The 22,357-nt window shown below is 46.0% G+C and overlaps 1 protein-coding gene across 6 annotated transcripts in view; it reads right to left on the bottom strand.

The window, feature by feature from the left end:
- Positions 1–22,357, bottom strand: part of LOC121862902 (RNA-binding protein 24-B-like) — a 120,751-nt gene that overhangs the window by 41,385 nt on the left and 57,009 nt on the right. For all 6 annotated transcript variants that reach the window (XM_042361306.1, XM_042361301.1, XM_042361305.1 and 3 more), the window contains exon 3: positions 3,527–3,578. In XM_042361306.1, coding sequence (XP_042217240.1) covers positions 3,527–3,578 — 52 coding nt within the window. The remainder of the gene's footprint in view (positions 1–3,526; positions 3,579–22,357) is intronic.

A 22,357-nucleotide genomic window follows, 5' to 3' on the forward strand; every position in this document is an offset into this window, starting at 1 on the left:
TTAGTTATGTGGATCTACTGCTTAATGAATGTTAGTTATGTGGATCTACTGCTGTGAATGTTAGTTATGTGGATCTACTGCTGTGAATGTTAGTTATGTGGATCTACAGCTGTGAATGTTAGCCCAGTGTTCCCCCGTTGCATTGAATGTTGACGGTGTGTTTTAGCGTTCACGATGGCCATTGGAATTCAGCGTCGTCTACTGTATGAGATGGACGTTGTGAGACTCTACTAACACACACACACACACACACACACACACACACACACACACACACACACACTGATCCCTGGCACGCAGTCAACATCCACACAACTACTATTGCCAACACTGCTGCTTCTCCCTTACTCCCTGCCACCTTAATTTCCATCATGTGATCAACCTAACCTAACCAATACGTAACCTAACCTAACAACACCAAAACTAACCTAACCTAAACTATACTTACCTTAATCTATACTAAAACTAAATTAACTTTACCTAATATATACATAAACTAACCTAATCTAACCAAACCTAACTTTATATTATATGAACCTAACTTAATCTAACTCTAACCAAATTAAACCTAACCTAGTTTCATTTCAATATCATCTAATTCAACCTTTAGTTTATAACCTAACTTAACCTAATCGCAATATGTGTTGTAGTACCACTTATTCAGCAACATCGTTTTAAATATATATATATATCATAAAGTTATACAAACAGACAAAAATATGGATTATATAGATCGATTAAACACACACACACACACACACACACACACACACACACACACACACACACACACACACACACACACGATGGTAATGGACTTGAAAATAAGACCGCCGGACTTTAGCTCTCACTCACCGGACGTATATAAAGGCCTCGATCACAGTATCATTGGCAGTTAAATTGTTAGTAAATATGCACAGAGAGAGAGAGAGAGCCGTGACATAGGTCTGGCCACCATGACTCGGTGGCCTGAAGATCGTCGTTGGTGTAACTCACATCATCCTCTTGACCCAATCCTAGTCACGACCTACCACCACTACTACAACCACTACATACCAACCCTCGCCTACCACCACAACCACCAACCCTCGCCTACCACCATTATCACCAATCATCGTCTACCATTACGACCTACTCCATCCACAACTACCACCATTATCCGCAATTACTACTACCATGAAGAAACGGTAGTAACAGTAATAACGAAGGAACAGCAACATGCAGTAACAACAGTAACAGTAACATGCAGAAAAACAACAGTAACATGCAGCAGCAACAGTAACATTCAGCAGCAACAGTAACATGCAACAACAGTAACATGCAACAACAGCAGTAACATGCAACAACAACAACAGTAACAGCCACGTGAGCAGCAGCAGTCTTAGGTAAGGTGCACCAGAGGGGACCAAACACCAGCCAGCGAACGACTCAACACTGGTTCTTGAGGGTGGAACATCCTCTGTGTATGTGGCCAAAAGTTCACGACTACCTAGCCAATGTTACTACTACTACTACTACTACTACTACTACTACTACTTCTATTACTACTGTAGAACCACCGATATCACAGGTATGGTAGCTCTGGTAGTTAGATGAGTCGGCCATTTTAAGAACGTGAGAGAGGCTAACGTCTACAAGATGGCGGACCAGAGAGGCTTCAATGAGTCTTCATGGGCAGGAGGACATTATCTTCATGGCCAACAAAATACTCAGGGCTACATGGCCAACAGACCTAGGCCACATAACAGGACAGAACATAACCAGGAGTACACAGGGGCACATGGCCAACAGGATATACAGGACCATATGGCCAGCTGGACACTAGAGTACATGGCCAACAGGATATACAGGACCATATGGCCAGCTGGACACTGGAGTACATGGCCAACAGGATATACAGGACCATATGGCCAGCTGGACACTAGACACATGGCCAACAGGATACAGGACCATATGGCCAGCTGGACACTTGGGTACATGGCCAACAGGATATACAGGACCATATGCCAGCTGGACACTAGAGCACATGGCCAACAGGATATACAGGACCATATGGCCAGCTGGACACTTGGTACATGGCAACAGGATATACAGGACCATATGGCCAGCTGGACACTAGAGTACATGGCCAACAGGACAACAGGACCATATGGCCAGCTGGACCAGAGCACAACAGGCATACAGGACCATATGGCCAGCTGGACACTAGAGTACATGGCCAACAGGATATACAGGACCATATGGCCAACTGACATTAGAGTACATGGCCAACAGGACATACAGGACCATATGGCCAGCTGGACACTTAGAGTACATGGCCAACAGGACATACAGGACCATATGGCCAGCTGGACATGGGAGCACATGCCAACAGGATAGGACCATACCAGCTGACACTACATGGCCACAGACATACAGGACCATATGGCCAGCTGGACACTTGGGTACATGGCCAACAGGACATACAAGGCCACATGGCCAACTGGACACTCATGACTACACGGCGCCACACAGGTGGTAAGCAACAGGTGAGCGAGAGATAACAGCTGTGGCTCGTGGCGCTGTATACCTCCTCCTGCACACCTGTTGGTTCACAGATCAAATCCTTCTCATCAAAGCATCTCTTATAACCTTTTCTGTGTCATTCGATGGTTTTCTAATTCTGTTCAAAAGTCACACACACAACAACAACACACACTAGCATATATGAGAGGCCAGTAATGACGTGTGTAATGCAGGTAGAGACAGGTGCGTAAGGCAGGTATAGACAGGTGTGTAAGGCAGGTGTGGACGCCGCAGGAGGACCATCAACTGACGCCACACCTAACTAACCCACCCTCATATTCCCCTCACCACCAAAAGTCTCTCTCTCTCTCTCCAAGTTGTCACTCACGTCAATAAAATCCTTGACTTGTAACATACAGAAAATTAGCGTATCATCGGAGTTTCAATTAATTCATTATCAATTAAACTCACGGCTTACAAAAATCGTAAATACAATGCCACTTTAATGTATTAGATATAAAGGAATAACAATACTCTGTGAATAAGTCGCTTAATTCTCGAAGCTTCAAACCATGGAAGCTTTATAAATACTATCCAACATATTAAACACCTGAGGATCCCAACATTTTAGAGATACGACGATAGTTGAAGAAAAATGATTTAAAAACTTTACACGTAATCTCAACTTAAACATAAGGCTTCACAGCTTCATTTAACATAAACTTGAAAAGCTTCGAAGCTAACGAGCTATCATAAAAGCGTTAACTAAAGCTGTGTGTGTGTGTGTGTGTGTGTGTGTGTGTGTTAAGAATTTACGGCATATAATAAAACAAACAACAAAACAATAATAATAATAATAATAATAATAATAACACAACACTAATAATAATAATTAAAATAAAATACAATACATACAGTATAATAATAATAATGACAACAACAACAACAATAATAATAATAAATAATAATTAATTTCTTGTATGGGAATTATTATTATTATCGTCATCAACACAGTACTCACCCATACTGGCCAGGAAGGATGGTCGGGTACCTCATGCTGGCTAACGGGATCCCTGGAACACCATAACACCAAATTAATATCAACCACAACACAACCCTTTTATAATATAATGTAATGCAACCGGAACGCCTGTTAATTATATATTTGTAGGAATGTAGTCTAGAAGCATGAGTGGAGTTAGGTTTATATGAGGCAGTAAATCAAAGTTGTTTTCATATAGTGAGTTTAAGGATAGGTGTGTGTAGTGTTCAAGTTGCCACAAGTGTCGGGGTGAAGTGGTGAGTCAGCTGGTGCCGTCCACAGGTGTGAAGGTGTCGCTGGGCTGGGGGGAGGGGGGTGACGGGGGGGGAGGAGGAGGGGAGAAGGGAAAGGAGGAGAGGAAGGGAGGGAGGGAAGGAGGGGAGGAGGAAAAGGATGAGGGGAGAGAGGGAAGGTGGGAGGGGAGGGAAGGGGGTGGGAAGGGAGGAAAGGGTGAGGGGAGGGGATGGGGAGGAGGGAGGAAAGGGGAGAAAAGGGAGGAAAAGGATGAGGGTGGAAGAAAGGGAGGGGAAGAAAGGGGGAGGGGGAATGGGTGACGGAGGGGGAGGGAGGAGGAAGGGGGGCGGGAGGAAGGGGGGGGCGGGGGAAGGGAGGGAGAAGACGCCAGAAATAGTCTTAACAACTTGTACTATGTGAGAACCGCCACGAACCGCTTCTGGTGATCTCCAACTTTAACAGGCAACTTTTTTATGCACCGCTTGGCATGGCCGGCGGGAGAGTGTGTTTCCGGGTTGTCTGTCGCTCTTTTGTGTCCGTCGATGGTTCAATGTTTAAATACCCTGGATGTCGGTGCGTCTGTGTGTCCGTGCATCACTACTCTACCATTGTACGTGCAGTTCCCGTGCATCACTACTCTACCATTGTACGTGCAGTTCCCGTGCATCACTACTCTACCATTGTACGTGCAGTTCAGCCATACTAAGGTCAAGATCACACGCTGTAAGACCTCCGTGTGTGTGTGTGTCACCCTGCCAAGGCCACCAGCAACATGGCGAGGGTGGGGCATCAGCTTCTCCTTGACACACCCTACACCTCCTTGATACGCCCTACATCTTCTTGATACGCCCTACATCTCCTTGACACATCCTACACCTCCTTGACACATCTCTTAGTTTGTCATTAATATTTGTCTAGTTCGAAGTGTGAGGATGTGACATTCATACATACATCCTGCATTACCTGTACCCCTTGACACATCCTACACTTCCTTGGACATCCTACACTTCCTTGACAAACCCTACACCCCCTTGACACATCTTACCCCTCTAACACACCCTACACCTCAATGACAAACCCTACACCCCCTTGACACATCTTACCCATCCCAGACACACCCTACACCTCATTGACAAACCGTACACCTCCTTAACACACCCTACACCACCTTGATTCCTACATCTCCTTGACACACCCTACACCTCTTTGGCACATCCTACACCCCTTGACTCATCTCCCTCCGACACACCTACACCTCACTGACAAACCCACATCTCCTAACACACCCTACACCTCCTTGACACACCCTACACCTCCTTACACACCCTACACCCTTGACACCTCTACACCTCTTGGCACATCCACCACCCTCTGACACATCCTACACCTCCTTGACACACCCTACACCTCCTTGACACACCCTACACCCCTTGACACACTCTACACCTCCTTGACACACCCTACACCCCTTGACACCTCTACACCTCCTTGGCATCCTACACCCTTGGCCACAGCCACCCCCTGACACACACCCTGCACCTCATTGACATCCTACACCCCGACACAGCCTACACCTCCTTGGCACATCCTACACCCCTGACACATCCTACACCTCCTTGGCACAGCCACCCCCCTGACACACCTGCACCTCATTGACACATCCTACACCCCTGCACATCCTACACCTCCTTGGCACATCCTACACCCCTGACACATCCTACACCTCCTTGGCACATCCTACACCCCTTACACAGCCTACACCCCTGACACACCCTGCACCTCATTGACATCCTACACCCCTTACACAGCCTACACCTTGACAGCCTACACCCCTGACACACCCTGCACCTCATTGACACATCCACCCCTTGACACAGCCCACCCCTGACACACTCTACACCTCCTTGGCACATCCTACACCTCCTTGGCACATCCTACACCCCTCTGACACATCCTACACCTCCTTGGCACATCCTACACTGACATCCTACACCTCCTTGGCACATCCTACACCCCTTGACACAGCCACCCCCCTGACACACCCTGCACCTCATTGACACATCCTACACCCCCTTGACACAGCCTACACCCCTGACACACCTGCACCTCATTGACACATCCTACACCCCTTGACACAGCCTACACCCCTTGACACAGCCTACACCCCTACACCCCCTGCACCCTGCCTCATTGACACATCCTACGCCCGCCTGACACATCCTACACCCCTTGACACCCTACACCCCCTGACACACCCTGCACCTCATTGACACATCCTACACCTCTTGACACACCCTGGCCGTCTACCAGCTTGGACACCTTTACACTACCCCAAAAGCACCACCACTACACACTAGAATATGATCATGACTTACACCCCCAACCACACCCCCACCACCTGCCCCTCCTCTCACCACCCCACCACCTGCCCCCCCTCACCACCCACCACCTGCCCCCTCTCCCACCACCCCACCACCTGCCCCCCCCTCTCCACCACCCCCCACCACCCCCTGCCCCTCCTCACCACCCACCACCTGCCCCCCCTCTCACCCACCCCCACCACCTGCCCCCCCCCTCTCACCCACCCCCACCACCTCCCTCCTCCTCACCACCCCCACCACCCACAACACGTGCCCACATCACCCCCCTCCTCCTCCCACCCGCCTCCCTCCTTTACTAACATCACCTGATTATCATCGCCACCATATCACCCACTGTCAGGCTAATATTGGCACGGAGAGCGAGGTACATACATACATACATACATACATACATACATACATACATACATACATGTGATTATTACGATTACTAAAGAGAGAGATATGCACATATACTTTATTTAAGGAAGTATACATACAAGTATAGAGAAATATATATAATATTGAAGACTTGGCCACAGGACAACAAAATTCCCCCGGAGGTTCTGGCATCATGTAATGGCACAAGACAGTTGGCACCGGCCGACCACCTCGTTAACCACAACCTAACTTGGTCGAGTTGATCTAACCCTGGCTGCGTCTCGCTCAAAAACCTCGTGTCGAAACCCTCTTGTTGAAATACGCCCCTAATCTAATGGGCACTCAGTCCCTATAGGCCCTCAGATCTAATGGGCACTCAGTCCTAATAGGCCCTCCAGATCTAATGGGCCCTCTCAGTCTATAGGCCCTCCAGATCTATGGGCACTCAGTCCTAATAGGCCTCAGATCTAATGGGCCCTCAGTCCCCTAATAGGCCCTCGGATCTAATGGGCACTCAGTCCTAATAGGCCCTCAGATCTAATGGGCCCTCAGTCCTCATAGGCTCTAAGATCTAATGGGCCCTCAGTCCTAATAGGGCCCTCAGATCTAATGGGCACTCAGTCCTAATAGGTCCTCAGATCTAATGGGCCCTCAGTCCAACAAGGCCCTCAGATCTAATGGGCCCTCAGATCTAATGGGCCCTCAGTCCTAATAGGCCCTCAGATCTAACGGGCCTCAGATCTAATGGGCCCTCAGATCTAATGGGCCCTCAGATCTAATGGGCCCTCAGTCCTAATAGGCCTTCAGATCTAATAGGCCCTCAGTCCTAATGGGCCCTCAGATGTAATGGGCACTCAGTCCTAATAGGCCCTCAGATCTAATGGGCCCTCAGTCCTAATAGGCCCCCAGATCTAATAGGCCCTCAGATCGAATGGGTACTTAGTCTTAATAAGCCCTCACATCTAATGGGCACTCAGTCTTAATAAGCCCTCAGATGTAATGGGCACTCAGTCCTAATAGACCCTCAGATGTAATGGGCACTCAGTCCTAATGACCCCCCACACTTAACAGACAAAAAACTTAATGGGCCCTAAACCTAATGGGCCCCAGATTTGAGGGGCCCAAAATTTAATGGACCCCAGATTAAAGAGACTCCCAACTAACTTAATCTAACTTTATCTCACCAACTTAAAGAGACTAATTTAACCCCGATATAACCAATACTAACTTAATCTTATTCAGCCAACCAACAGAGCAGCATCTTTAGTACATAATTATTAACCGATGATGATGATGATGATGATGATGATGATGATGATGATGATGATGAAGAAGATGACGACGATACTAACAAATGCTGCTCCCGCAACTCAGCTGCCCCCCCCCCTTGGTCTATGTCGGCCCATTCCCCAAGTCCCTCTCCCCGACCCATCCTCACCACCGGGATATCAACATAATCAAAGTGACAATTTCGTTTCGGAATGAAGTGGGATCAGTATTGAACAGTGATGAACAGTGTTTATGCCAGTGAATTCAGCACTAGACGGTACCAGTGAAAGCCGCGACCCACCAGTGAGATAAGCACCCCTGGGAACTAACCACCAGTCAGCATCAGGCGACAGTAAGAAAACCTGGAGTGTCATAAATTCTATTCAGAACAGGAACACTCAGCCTTCGGCCCCCCACTCAGCTTTTATGATAAATAATTCAGTTGTAACGGAACCCTCCCCCATTGCCAACCACTTCAATGAATATTTTATTAATGTTGGCAAAAATCTTGCAGAGAGCATCCTTGATCACCATGAGGAATTTAGAGCCTACCTGCAAAACAGACAGTAAAATGAGCTGTTCTTATCCCCCGTCACAGCAGAAGAATTACTGGCCATCATAAAAATATCCAAAGATGCAGCAGCAGGCGAAGACAATATACTAGTGAGCATCATTAAGAAAGTAGCCCACTTATTACTACCTGTTCTCCTACACATTTGTAACTCCTCCTTCACTAGTGGTGGCTTTCCGGATAAACTGAAAATGCTAAAGTTCATCCAGCATATAAAAAATCTGGGGACAAAGGTCTCTTCAACCGCCCCATATCAGTCCTCCCAGCCTTGAGTTAGATACTGGAAAAGCTAGCATGTAATAGACTAAATTCCTTCTGCAATGCCAATAACATCCTTACAGACTCCCAGTTTGGATTTAGAGCTAGAAGGTCGACTGAGAGTGCTCTGCTATCCTTTACTATTGACATCTTAATTTCCTCTGATGACAGTTAGTTCACAGTCGGTATATTCTTGGACCTCTCTAAAGCCTTCGATACTGTCGACCATACCATCCTCCTTTCAAAGCTTGAATATTACGGCGTTAGGGGCCAATCTGACTCCTCGCCAATCTTGTATGGCGTCCCCCAAGGTTCCATTCTCTGTCCAGTACTGTTTTTGTTGTACATAAACGACATAGTCCACGCCAGCACACTCATAAAATACAACTTATTTGCAGACGATAGTAATCTCTATGCCAGCAACTCAGACCTCCATTCCTTGATGAGAACTATGAACACTGAATTGACGAAAGTCAGGACCTGGGTAATACGTAATAAACTGACCTTAAACCTTGAGAAAACCTATTACACGATCTTTCACAGAAGGAAAATCTTACCCCCAGACTTGGACCCCCTGTACCTTGGTAATGCAGTCCTCAAACGCGAACAAAATACTAAATTCCTCGGAGTTATTGTTGATGAGAAACTTAACTGGAGAAACCACATACAAACCATTCACAGAAAAGTCAATAAACAGTGCGGTATCATGTATCACACTCGACAGTCACTCACTCTCACAGCAATGAAACAAATCTATCATGATCTTGTTTACCAACACCTGATACACTGTCACACACTATGGGGGGCCTCTGGCTCTTCAAAAACACAATCTCTGGTTACTGCACAAAAGAGAGTTGCACGGACAACGACCTACTTGAAAAAAACATATCACACAAACGAAAAATTTGCTATATTGAAAATGTTAAAATTCGAAGATATTAACACCTACTGCTGTGCCCTCTTTGTTTACAAATCTATCAATAACTTGCTTGACAATAATTATTTCAGTTCCGGGATAATCGGAGATACAACTTAAGGCACCCAGAGCTACTAAGACCACCCCCCATGCGCTCCTCTCAGTCCCAGACCTCCATAAAGTATCACTGTGTGAAGATGTGGAACAACTTACCCTCACCCATCAGAGCAAAGACTACGCTCCCTTCCTTTAAATCATCTCTTAAAAAATATCTATTGTCGGAGTATTAATATTTCTTGCGCTTACTATATTTACAGTACCTGGCTTTTATTGTACCAACAAAACCGTTTTAATAATTATCATAACAAATAAATAATAAATTACATTTGCAATAAACATAATTGCCAATAGACATAATAATCTTAACAGCTCTGTCCTCTTCTTCAACCTTGTTACCTTTTAACCCCTATGTTGTACTGCTCCCCCAATACTTATATTTTCCATTTACTGCAATTTATACCGTATATAAATAAAAATAAAATAAACTAAAAAAATAATAAATAAATAAAAATTATACCATGCTGTTATTAACCGTGGTAACATTATGAGATATTTCTTATTACCACCATGCTATTGTACTATTCAGACAGTATTATGTTTTTACATAGCCTTGCCCAGAATAAATGTATAGTATATATCAGTACCCCTAAAAGAAGCTCAGGTTCTCCTTTAAGCTCCAGCCATGTTAACTATTTTGTATTGTCACTCTCTTATGTGTTTTCTGGCTAAATAAACTGTTTCAATTCAATTCAATTCAACCATCTTCTGACAAGGAGGTGCTAATCCGTCCACACTGGGAATAACGGAGGCCATGGCTATGCACCTGACTACGGGATAACACAACACTACCCAGCAGGGCGAGGTTCTAAGACACCACCCCACACCACCCGGTGTCCCCATGACTACGTGAGGTCCTTCATATCATCACCCGAAGACGAGTTACCACACCACCCGATGTCTCCATGACCACGTGAGGTCCCTCATATCAACACCCGAGGACGAGTTACTACACCACGTGAAAATCACACCACCCGATGTCTCCATCACCACGTGAGGTCCCCATCAACACCCGAGGACGAGTTACCACACCACGTGAACACCTCACCACCTGTTCCATGGAGTCCCTCATATCAACACCCGAGGACAAGTTACCACACCACGAGAACATCACACCATCTGGTGTCTCCATGACCAGCCCACGTCCAGGCCATCGACTGTAAACTATAATAATTTGTATGTTCAATCATTGTTCCTTCTTATTTTAATAATGAAAGCTTTTGTTAAATGACCCACTCACCCCATGTCTTTGTATGTAATAAGTCATTTTTGTCTTATGTATATTTTCAGCCTTCGGGCTGCCGACTTTTTCAATAAACCGTTAATTATTAATTATTATTATTATTTATCACACACACACACACACACACACACACACACACACACACACACACACACACACACACACACACACACACACACATGCAGGACAGAGACACAAGCGCCCGCCCTCGTGATAACAGTCGTGTTGAACAGCTTATAGTCCTGTTGTCTGAGACTTTGTTATCACGACGATAACACTGATAACACAACACACGTGACACTTTCCCTCACCTTACTCATCCCCCCCTCTTCCCTCACCCCCTCACCTTCCCTATTCCAGATCATAAATGGGAGAGTTTCATTACACCCCTAAGAAACACCTCCCCATTTTTATCCCTTCTACCCTCCCCAGTCTCCCCCCCAGCACAGAAGGGATGGGGTAGGAGTGGGGAGGAAAGGAGACAACCTGACTCCATCACCTCTCACACATGTACCTCCCCTCCCCACATCGAGACCCCACCACTATCTCCCAACACCTGGTGATACCCACATGAGAGACCCATTCCACCACCACCACCCCACCCCCACCCCCATCTCTCCCATCTCTCCCCCACCCCATCTCCCAACCCTCCCCACCCCTGTCTCATCCCCCACCCCTGTCCCTTAACCCCCTCCCCCACTGTCTCTCATCCCCCACCCCTGTCCCCATCCCCCACCCCTGTCCCTCCTCACCCCTGTCCCCATCCCCACCCCGTCCTCATCCCCAACCCGTCCCTCATCCTCCTCCCACCCCTGTCTCTCATCCTCCCCACCCCTGTCCCATCCCCCCCCCCCCCACCCCCACCCTGTCCTCATCTCATCTCCCCAACTCCCCCATCCTCCCCATCCCCTCCCCACCCCCTCTCTCATCCCCCACCCCTGTCCTCATCCCCAACCCCTGTCCCCTCATCCCCACCCCTGTCCCCCATCCCCCACCCCTGTCCCTCATCCCCACCCCTGTCCCCCATCCCCATCCCCGTCTCCCATCCCCCCCACCCCTGTCCTCATCCCCTCACCCCGTCTCCCCATCCCCCCTCACCCCTGTCTCATCCCCACCCCCTCCTCCCCATCCCCACCCCTGTCCCCTTATCCTCCTCCCACCCCTGTCCCCATCCCCCACCCCTGTCCCCATCCCCCACCCCTGTCTCTCATCCCCCACCCTCTCCATCCCCCACCCCTGTCTCTTTATCCTCACCCCTGTCTCTCATCCCCACTCCCCTGTCTCCTCATCCCCCAACCCCGTCCCCTCCCATCCCCTCATCCCCCCAACCCCTGTCCCCCATCCCTCCCCAACCCCTGTCCTCCCCCCCCACCCCGTCCCCCATCCCCCACCCCTGTCCTCATCCCCCAACCCCCTGTCTCTCATCCCCAACTCCCCCATCCCCCCACCCCGTCTCTCATCCCCCACCCCCTGTTCTCATCCTCTCAACCCTGTCTCTCATCCTCCCACCCCGTCTCTTTATCCCTCCTCCTCACCCCCTGTCCTCATCCCCTCACCCCTGTCTCCCCATCCCCACCCCTGTCCCCATCCCCTCACCTCTCCCCCATCCCCACCCCTGTCCCTCACTCCCCACCCCGTCCCTCATCCCTCACCCCTGTCCTTTCATCTCCCTCCCCTGTCTCTTATATCTCCCTTCCCCCTTATCTCTCCTCTCCCTTATCTCCTGTCTCTATATCTCTCCCCGTCTCATTCTCCTCCCTCGTCTCTTATCTCTCTCCTGTCTCTTATCTCTCCCCATCTCTTATCCTCTCCTGTCTCTTCCTCTCTCCCCGTCTCTTATCTCTCTCCCCTGTCCTTTCATCTCTCCCTGTCTCTTCTCTCTCCCTGTCCTCATCTCCTCCCCATCTCCTTATCTCTCCTGTCTCTCATTCCTCCTCCCTGTCTCATCTCTCTCTCCGCCCTATCTCCCCGTCTCTTATCTCTCCCTGTCTCATCTCTCTCCCCGTCTCTCATCTCCCTGTCTCATATCTCTCCCTGTCTCATCTCTCCCCCGTCTTATCTCCTCTCCCCTGTCTCTCATCTCTCTCTCCTCTCTCTCTTATCTCTCTCCCGTCTCTTATCTCTCCCCGTCTCTTATCTCTCCCCGTCTCTTATCTCTCCCGTCTCTTATCTCTCTCCCCGTCTCTTATCTCTCTCCCCGTCTTATCTCTCCCGTGTCTTTATATCTCTCCCGTCTCTTATATCTCTCCCCGTCTATATCTCTCCCCGTCTCTTATATCTCTCCCGTCTCTTATCTCTCCCGTCTGTTATATCTCTCCCTGTCTCTTATCTCTCTCCCCGTCTCTTATATCTCTCCCCGTCTCTTATCTCTCTCCGTCTCTCATCTCTCCCCGTCTCTTATCTCTCTCCCCGTCTCATCTCTCTCCCCGTCTCTTATTCTCTCCCCGTCTCTTATCTCTCTCCCGTCTCTTATATCTCTCCCCGTCTCTTATCTCTCCCCGTCACTTCCCCACTCTACTCTACTATGGCTTATAACCTCACATTATCATTATATTCAACAACCATTAGAACTGGGGTCCATTAGAACTGGGGTCCATTAGAACTGGGGTCCACTAGAACTGGGGTCCATTACAGGGTCCATTAGAACTGGGGTCCATTATAACTGGGGTCCATTAGAACTGGGGTCCATTAGAACTGGGGTCCATTAGAACTGGGGTCCATTAGAACTGGGTTCCATTATAACTGGGGTCCATTAGAACTGGGGTCCATTAGAACTGGGGTCCATTAGAACTAGGATCCAGAACTGGGTCCATTGAACTGGGACCAAGAGCAGAACTGGACCATTAGACTGGGATCCATTAGAACTGGGGTCCATTAGAACTGGGTCCATAGACTGGGTCCAACTGGTCCATTAGACGGGACCATTAGAACTGGGATCCATTAGAACTGGGACCATTAGAACTGGGATCCATTAGAACTGGCCAAGAACGATCCAAGAACTGGGACCATTAGAACTGGGTCCATTAGAACTAGGGACATGAACTAGGATCCATTAGAACTGGGGTCCATTAGAACTGGGGACCATTAGAACTAGGATGCATTAGAACTGGGGACCATTAGAACTAGGATCCATTAGAACTGGGACCATTAGAACTAGGTCCATTAGAACTGGGGCCATTAGCACTAGGGTCCATTAGTATTAAACTCCATGGGGATTGGGGCCTATTATGAATGGGGCCTATCTAAGTTAGGACTGGAACCAATTAGAACTATGGCTCATTAAGTCAAGGGTGTATTTGACCAACCAGCCATTTCTCATGTGTCTCACTATCTCTCACCCCTTAGACGACTACATCCCCTTCTCAACAGCTGATCTGCCCACGTGCCGCCATATCCCCCAGACGCCACCCCTGGAGGACATGCCACTTAGGGGAGGAGCGGGTGAGGTCCTCAACCACGACAACACAAAAATATAACAATAACAACGATAATAATAATAATAATAATAATAATAATAATAATAATAATAATAATAACCTAACTATCATCCCTCAAATAGTAGGGTGGTTAATCTTACAGTGAAATAAACTAGGGTGGAGATTCTTCAGGTGATTACCATAACTATTATCATATCAACAACAACTACGACAACAATAATAAACTCAATTTTACTGTTAGCCAATCGTTGTCTTATCAGTCCACCCCTCTCCTTTTGGGTATAGGTAGAATGCATGGGTGACGTGAGGTGTTTTGGGTGGGGGAGGAGGGGGAGGAGGTCGTGGGGGGTGATGGGGGAACGTAATAGGAGTCGTGGTTGTTCACTTGATATCCAAGGGGTGTTTACTCCTCCCCTTCACCCCCCTGCCGAGCTACAGGTTATTGTGCCCCCTCCCCCTCCCCACTCTCTCCTCCTACCCTTCCCTCACAATCGCCCACATACATTTCCCTCTCCTCTCCCGTTCCCAAATTTCCCCTTCCTCCTCATCCCCTACTCTCCCCCTCCTTCCCCCTCACACAACCTGAAGACTCAACACTTTATAACACTTGTCATGAATCATATCAGTAATGTGAAGCAAAACACAACACGACTCACTGCCTTATGGACATTCTTGAACCCTTCAAGACCTGAAGGTTAAATCATCGTCATCAAAGGGTTAGATCATCGTCATCAAAGGGTTAAATCATCGTCATCAAAGGGTTAAATCATCGTCATCAAAGGGTTAAATCATCGTCATCAAAGGGTTAAATCATCGTCATCAAAGGGTTAAATCATCGTCCTCAAAGGGTTAAATCATCGTCGTCAAAGGGTTAAATCATCGTCATCAAAGGGTTAAATCATCGTCCTCAAAGGGTTAAATCATCATCATCAAAGGGTTAAATCATCGTCATCAAAGGGTTAAATCATCGTCCTCAAAGGGTTAAATCATCGTCCTCAAAGGGTTAAATCATCATCATCAAAGGGTTAAATCATCGTCATCAAAGGGTTAAATCATCTTCCTCAAAGGGTTAAATCATCGTCTTCAAAGGGTTAAATCATCGTCATCAAAGGGTTAAATCATCGTCATCAAAGGGTTAAATCATCGTCTTCAAAGGGTTAAATCATCGTCTTCAAAGGGTTAAATCATCGTCATCAAAGGGTTAAATCATCGTCATCAAAGGGTTAAATCATCGTCATCAAAGGGTTAAATCATCGTCATCAAAGGGTTAAATCATCGTCATCAAAGGGTTAAATCATCGTCATCAATGGGTTAAATCATCGTCGTCAGAGGGTTAAATCATCGTCATCAATGGGTTAAATCATCGTCATCAAAGGGTTAAATCATCGTCGTCAGAGGGTTAAATCATCGTCATCAAAGGGATAAGTCATCGTCATCAAAGGGTTAGATCATCGTCATCAAAGGGTTAGATCATCATCATCAAAGGGTTAAATTATCGTCCTTAAAGGTTAAGTCCTCATCAAAGGGTTAAATCCTCATCATCAAAGGGTTAAATCATCGTTACTAAAGGTTAAATCATCGTCATCAAGGAGTTAAGTCCTCATCAAGGTTCGTCATCGTCATCAAAGGTTAAGTCCTCATCAAGGTTAAATCCTCATCATCAAAGAGTTCGTCATCGTTACAAGGGTTAAATCATCGTCATCAAAGGTTAAATCATCGTCATCAAGGGTTAAATCATCGTCGTCAAGGGTTAAATCACTTGGTCATCAAAAGGTTAAATCCATCGTCATCAAAGGGTTAAATCATCGTCATCAAAGGGATTCGTCATCGTCATCAAAGGGTTAAATCATCGTCATCAAAGGGTTAAATCATCGTCATCAAAGGGTTAAATCATCGTCATCAAGGTTAAATCATCGTCATCAAGGGTTAAATCATCGTCATCAAAGGGTTAAATCCTCATCATCAAAGGGTTAAATCATCGTCATCAAAGGGTTAAATCCTCGTCATCAGAGGGTTAAATCCTCGTCATCAAAGGGTTAAATCATCGTCATCAAAGGGTTAAATCCTCATCATCAAAGGGTTAAATCCTCATCATCAAAGGGTTAAATCCTCATCATCAAAGGGTTAAATCTTGGTCATCAAAGGGTTAAATCCTCATCATCAAAGGGTTAAATCCTCATCATCAAAGGGTTAAATCATCGTTACTAAAGGGTTAAATCCTCATCATCAAAGGGTTAAATCATCGTCATCAAATGGTTAAACCATCGACATCAAAGTGTTAAATCCTCATCAAAGGGTTAAACCACCGTCTTCAAAGGGTTAAATCATCAAAGGGTTAAATCCTCATCATCAAAGGGTTAAATCATCGTCATCAAAGGGTTAAATCCTCATCATCAAAGGGTTAAATCCTCATCATCAAAGGGTTAAATCATCGTCATCAAAGGGTTAAATCCTCATCATCAAAGGGTTAAATCATCATCATCAAAGGGTTAAATCATCGTTACTAAAGGTTTAAGTGGTGGACAACAGAAGCAACTTGTATACATAAACAATGCACTTTGATTACCTCTTCCCTACAGTCTAAACTATACGGTGAGTAAGTGTGTGTTATTATCCTCCGCGGGAATTGTATACAGAAGTTGTCTCAGTCTGTCTTTTGTCTTTCAGTGCGTGTTCTTAAGGATGATCCGTGAGGGCCATGATGTACATAGGTTAGGTTAGGTTAGGTTAGGTTAGGTTAGGTTAGGTCAGGTCAGGTTAGGTTAGGTTAGGTTGTAATATGAAGGTCAGATCAACAACATATGTCTTTTTGTGTTTTTCCACGAGTTAAATAAAGACTCAGGGCAGGTCTTAGAATGTTCATATTTAGCATCAAGACCCCCCCTTAACGCTACCCTGAGGGATGCCATTGTCTAATTAGTATATAAAGAGCTACAAAATTATATATACTGTATGGTCGCCTAGATACTTGAGAGAGGGGATCTGCTCGATCTTATTATAGGCGTAAACTACATTCTTTAAGGTTAGGTCAGTATATTATAGCTTCTCCCCACTTAGCCTCATCGCCCCCCCCCCTTGCAGCACCCCCCATCCCCTCTCCCATCTCGGAGGTGGGGGCTCTGCAAGCCACCCGCTTCCGTCAACCATTAGTGTCACGCGCCAAGCTGCCTCAGCTCACTCAAGATCACAACAGCTCAGCCAAGATCACCTTAGTTCAGCCTAGATCACTCTACCTTAGCGATAATCACCTGAACTCGGCCGAGATCACCTGAGCTCAGCCAAGATCATCTGAGCTCGGCCAAAATCACTTGAGCTCAGACAAGATCACCTGAGCCCAGCCAAGATCACCTGAGCTCTGCCAAGATCACCTGAGATCAGACAAGATAACCTGAGCTTGCCCAAAAGCACCTGAGCTCATTCAAGATCACCAGAGATCAGCCAAGATCACCTTAGCTCAGCCAAGATGACCTTACCTGAGCCAAAATCATCTTCAGGGAGACTCAGGTCGCTAACTTCCTGGTAAAGAGCCAACATTTGTGGTGTATTACTGAACCAAAAACACTGAGTTACGACCAGCAGCTGAACAACACTTCCAGGGAAGGAGTCACCCACTGAATATAAGTGTAAATATTGAAGTAAATAAATTCGTAAGTACGTAAATACAAACTCAGTCTGTATTTAAGTAAGATGAGAGAGAGAGAGAGAGAGAGAGAGAGAGAGAGAGAGAGATAAACATTACTATGAACGATATATGAAATGAACATCCACAAAAAATTACATCTTAATAACACGTGTGGCTGTGATTACTCCCTCTCTCCTCCCCCTCTTTACCCCCTCATTCTTCACTCCCCCCCCCTCCACCCCGAGACACCCCTCACTCTCCCCTCAATTCTCCTTCCCCTCTCCTCCAGACACGCTCGAAGGACTGTATGAAGGGGAGGTGAGGGGTGAGTCGGAGGGAGGGAAGTACAGATGTGGCAGGGAGAGAACGGACGAACGACTATTTAAATCAGCTCACAGGGACGACTTAAATACAAGGATGAAAATGGTGTAAAATAGGTGGATGAAGAAGCGAAGAAGGAGGTGGTGGAGGAGAGGAAGAAGAGGAGGAGGAATAAGAAGAGGAAGAGGAGAAAGGAGGAGGAGGAGGAGACAAAATACAAGCTGGACAAGGAGGAGGAAGAAACAGAGAAGAGGAGGAGGAGGTGGAGGAGGAAGAAGAAGAAGAGGAGAAGGAGGAGGAAGAAGGAGGAGACAAGATGCAAGCTGGAGGAGGAGGTATAAGATACAGGCACAGCTGGACACGTCACTAGTGTTGCCTCCCAGTCTTAGTTATATCACACATAAATACTATAGGAGTTGATACACCTGAATTATACTGAAACAAACACATTATACTTCAACAACAGTGTAGAACCATAAAACGAAGTGTGTGTGTGTAGAGAGAGAGAGAGAGGGGGGGGAAGTGGTAGTATGTGCGTGTACAGTATATATGAGTGCGCGTGCGTGTGTGTTTGTGTGTGTGTGTGTGTGTGTAGAGAGAAAGGAAGTGATGGTACATGTGTGTGTGACCAAACATACAGTGTACCCCACAAACAGTTTCTCACCAACACCCTCAATAAGACTAATATAGGTGACACGTGTGTACCATAGACCATACCTACACCGTCTACATGACTCTCCTGGGTTGACACGTGTGTATAATATGTTCCCTACACGTCAACACTACCTCCACCTCCCTTACAGGTTGGGGGGGGAGGGGGGGGAGTGGGAGGGGCGCGGGGTAAAGGAAAAAGAAGGCAAGGCAAGAGAACGTGTAGGTGTAGCGGAGATAACACAGGGTCAGGCTGAAATATTGTGTGTGCGTGTGTGTGAGTGTGTGTGTGAGTGTGTGTGTGAGTGTGTGAGTGTGTGTGTGTGTGTGTGTGTGAGTGTGTGTGTGTGTGTGTATGGGGAAGGTATCAGGTTACGGGATGCTCAGCTACTTATTTTTAACCCAGTGACAACCTCTTCCAGCACACTACCTCCCTCCACACCCTTCCACACACCCTCCACACACCTCCACACACACACCTCCACCCCTTCACACACCTCCACACCCTTCCACACACCTCCACACCCTTCCATACACCTCCACACCCTTCCACACACCTCCACACCCCTCCACACACCCACACTTTACCCTCCGTCTCCATCACACATTTCCACACCCACATACCCACTAACCCCCCCACACATACATACCAAATTAACCCCTACCCTCCCACACACACACACCAACACAGAGGAACAAACAGACAAAGAGGAGTGTTGGTACCATGATGCGGGGGTAATTTTACCTTTCTGGACACCTGCTCTCCCTCATCTTTACTCTCCCTCATCTTCTCCCCTTCCCTCATCTCTTTCCCTCACCTCCCTCCCTCCCCCCCCCACCTCTCCCTCATCTCTTCCCTCACCTCTCCTCCCTCACCTCCCCCACCTCCCTCCCCTCCCTCACCTCCCCTCCTTCCCTCACCTCCCCCTTCCTCCCCCCTCCCCTCCTCCCTCCTCCCTTCCCTCGCCCTCTCTCATTTCAGGTGACTGGGCCGTTTATGAAGGCAACAAAGAGTGTGGGTGATAAATCTGGAAGACGCCACGAGACCATGAGGCCAAAGACCATGAGACACGATGCTACGAGACATGAGGCCACAAGATAATGCCACGAGACATTAAGCCAAGAGACATGAGACCACGAGACACTAAGGCCCTAATGCCGCTTTATGTTGCCCCCTCTCTCTCTCTCTCTATTCATATATCTTTCTCGTTCTGTCTCTCTGTTTCTACGTCTTTCTCCATTTTGTGTGTGTGTGTGTGTGTGTGTGTGTGTGTGTGTGTGTGTGTGTGTGTGTGTGTTTGGCCACACCATAAACCAGAGTGCCACTTCCTGATTCCTCCACGCTCAGAACACCACCAGCGCACAAACATCTATATCTAGCGTGTTGCTTCTACCTTCCTCTCTCTCTCTCTCTCTCTCTCTCTCTCTCTCTCTCTCTCTCTAACAACAACAATAACAACAACTGAAGAAAACATCGTCTTCCTATTGTCACTAAAGCACAAAAAAAAAACATGTAAACAGTATAGAACAAAATATTACTATGGCGTTACAGGTGGCCACATCCCCGCTACACACACACACACACACACACACGATTATACTGTACCTCGTGGTTAGGTTGGGTCAAGATAGGTTAGGTAAGGTTTGGTTAAGTTAGCGTTAATGTTTTAATCATAATTTAAAATAGGCTAAGATATGAACGCTTCAGCTGATCCAAAATAAACATAAGAGTATAAACACTACAGTGGGGAAGCGTCTGACACACAAATACGTAGTTAAAGGGAAGAGTAATGTTGGCCAAGACACATAAAGACAGACAGCAAGTGACATTAACATTACCCATCACCTTGCTCCAGTGACTAAAATGACGAGGCCGTCCTCTCACCCAGAATGCAGATAAACAACAACTGATCCACCAATTATAATGGATTTACTAGATAGCAAAGCATATCATTGGCTGTTTAACCCCCTTGAAATATATATTTTTTTTATTCTCGACAGGAAATACTTACAGTTTCGACTCAGCAGCCAATCACGATATATCATCATAACAAAACTCTTTATTAGACATTTATATAAACAGTATAGTAAGAACTCAATTTAACGTACTATATGGGAGTATAGTTCATTACAAGTGATCGCGGGCCCTTCGAGCCCGGTGAAAGTTTGAACGCTCGTGCTTGGCTAGCGCGAATGAGGGTGCGCCAAGGCAGTAGACTTGTGAGGGTGCGCCAAGTCCGTAGACTTGCATCGTTTTCCATCGTAAATAAAATGGTTAATTAATGCCTTCCTAAAAAAAACATCAACATGGGACCAGGTTTGTTCCACTCTACGAATTTTTTGCGATTTTTCCACCAAGTTTGATGAAAAACGATTGTGCCGTTTCGGCTGCCCAGAACAGACTGACAGACACACGGCTAGTCCTATAGTATATTAGATATCGAGATTCATTAGATGTTAAACCTCCATATAACGGACTCTATACCAGTTAGATTGATGTTCATTAAATTGAGATTGTACTGTATACGAAGATTAACAGTAAAACCTTTATTTAACACAGTTATTGTCCGTTATATGGGTGTTTCACATTTAATGAATCTCGATATAACGGACTACAGTCTCCCACACAGTCTGTTAAATAGAGATCTTACTGTATTGAAATCCTTTTGCATTTGTTCATGTCATCGCGTTTACAAAATACACGGACGGACGCACAGACGGTTACTAACTTCAAAATCCCTCCACCTCTTGCCTCTGATGAGCGACGGAGTAAAAAAATAAATAAATAAATAAATAAATAAATAAATAAATATATATATAATATATATATATATATATATATATATATATATATATATATATATATATATATATATATATATATATATATATATATATATATTAGGGTGGTCCAAAATATCACATATTTGTATACGTTTTCTCCACAAGGTTTATTTTTGTCCATTTGGTACAAAATGCATCCCAGAAAAAAATTGGATCATTTAAAGCATATTTAGAGGTCAATCCAATGTCCTCTTTTTTCCATTTAGTACGTAATAAGGATTTTTCGGGGCTAGATAAACACATTATAAACACATTGTCTTTATTCAGCAAAATATACTATTTAGATTGATAATGAAATAATTGTAGAACTGATGAGATATAAATGAAATAAGTAACTTCATCTGATTAATGGTAACCCTTGTCTGTGTTTCCTGTTTCAACCTGTCATTGTCAGTCCCTATGACTCAATACTTGACTCTTTGCCCTTTCCAAATAGGCAACTAGGCTATATACATTGAAATATACCCAATATAATGTGTTGTGTATATTAAGACTGTATCATGCGGACAAGAAAATTCAGTCCTACACTACAAGTATAATATGCAAAATGGATTGACCTCTAAATGTTAATGAATATGGATAAAAT

Source organism: Homarus americanus, unplaced genomic scaffold (assembly GCF_018991925.1).
Source record: "Homarus americanus isolate GMGI-L3 unplaced genomic scaffold, GMGI_Hamer_2.0 scaffold24922, whole genome shotgun sequence".
In the NCBI taxonomy this organism is placed as follows: Eukaryota; Metazoa; Arthropoda; class Malacostraca; order Decapoda; family Nephropidae; genus Homarus; species Homarus americanus.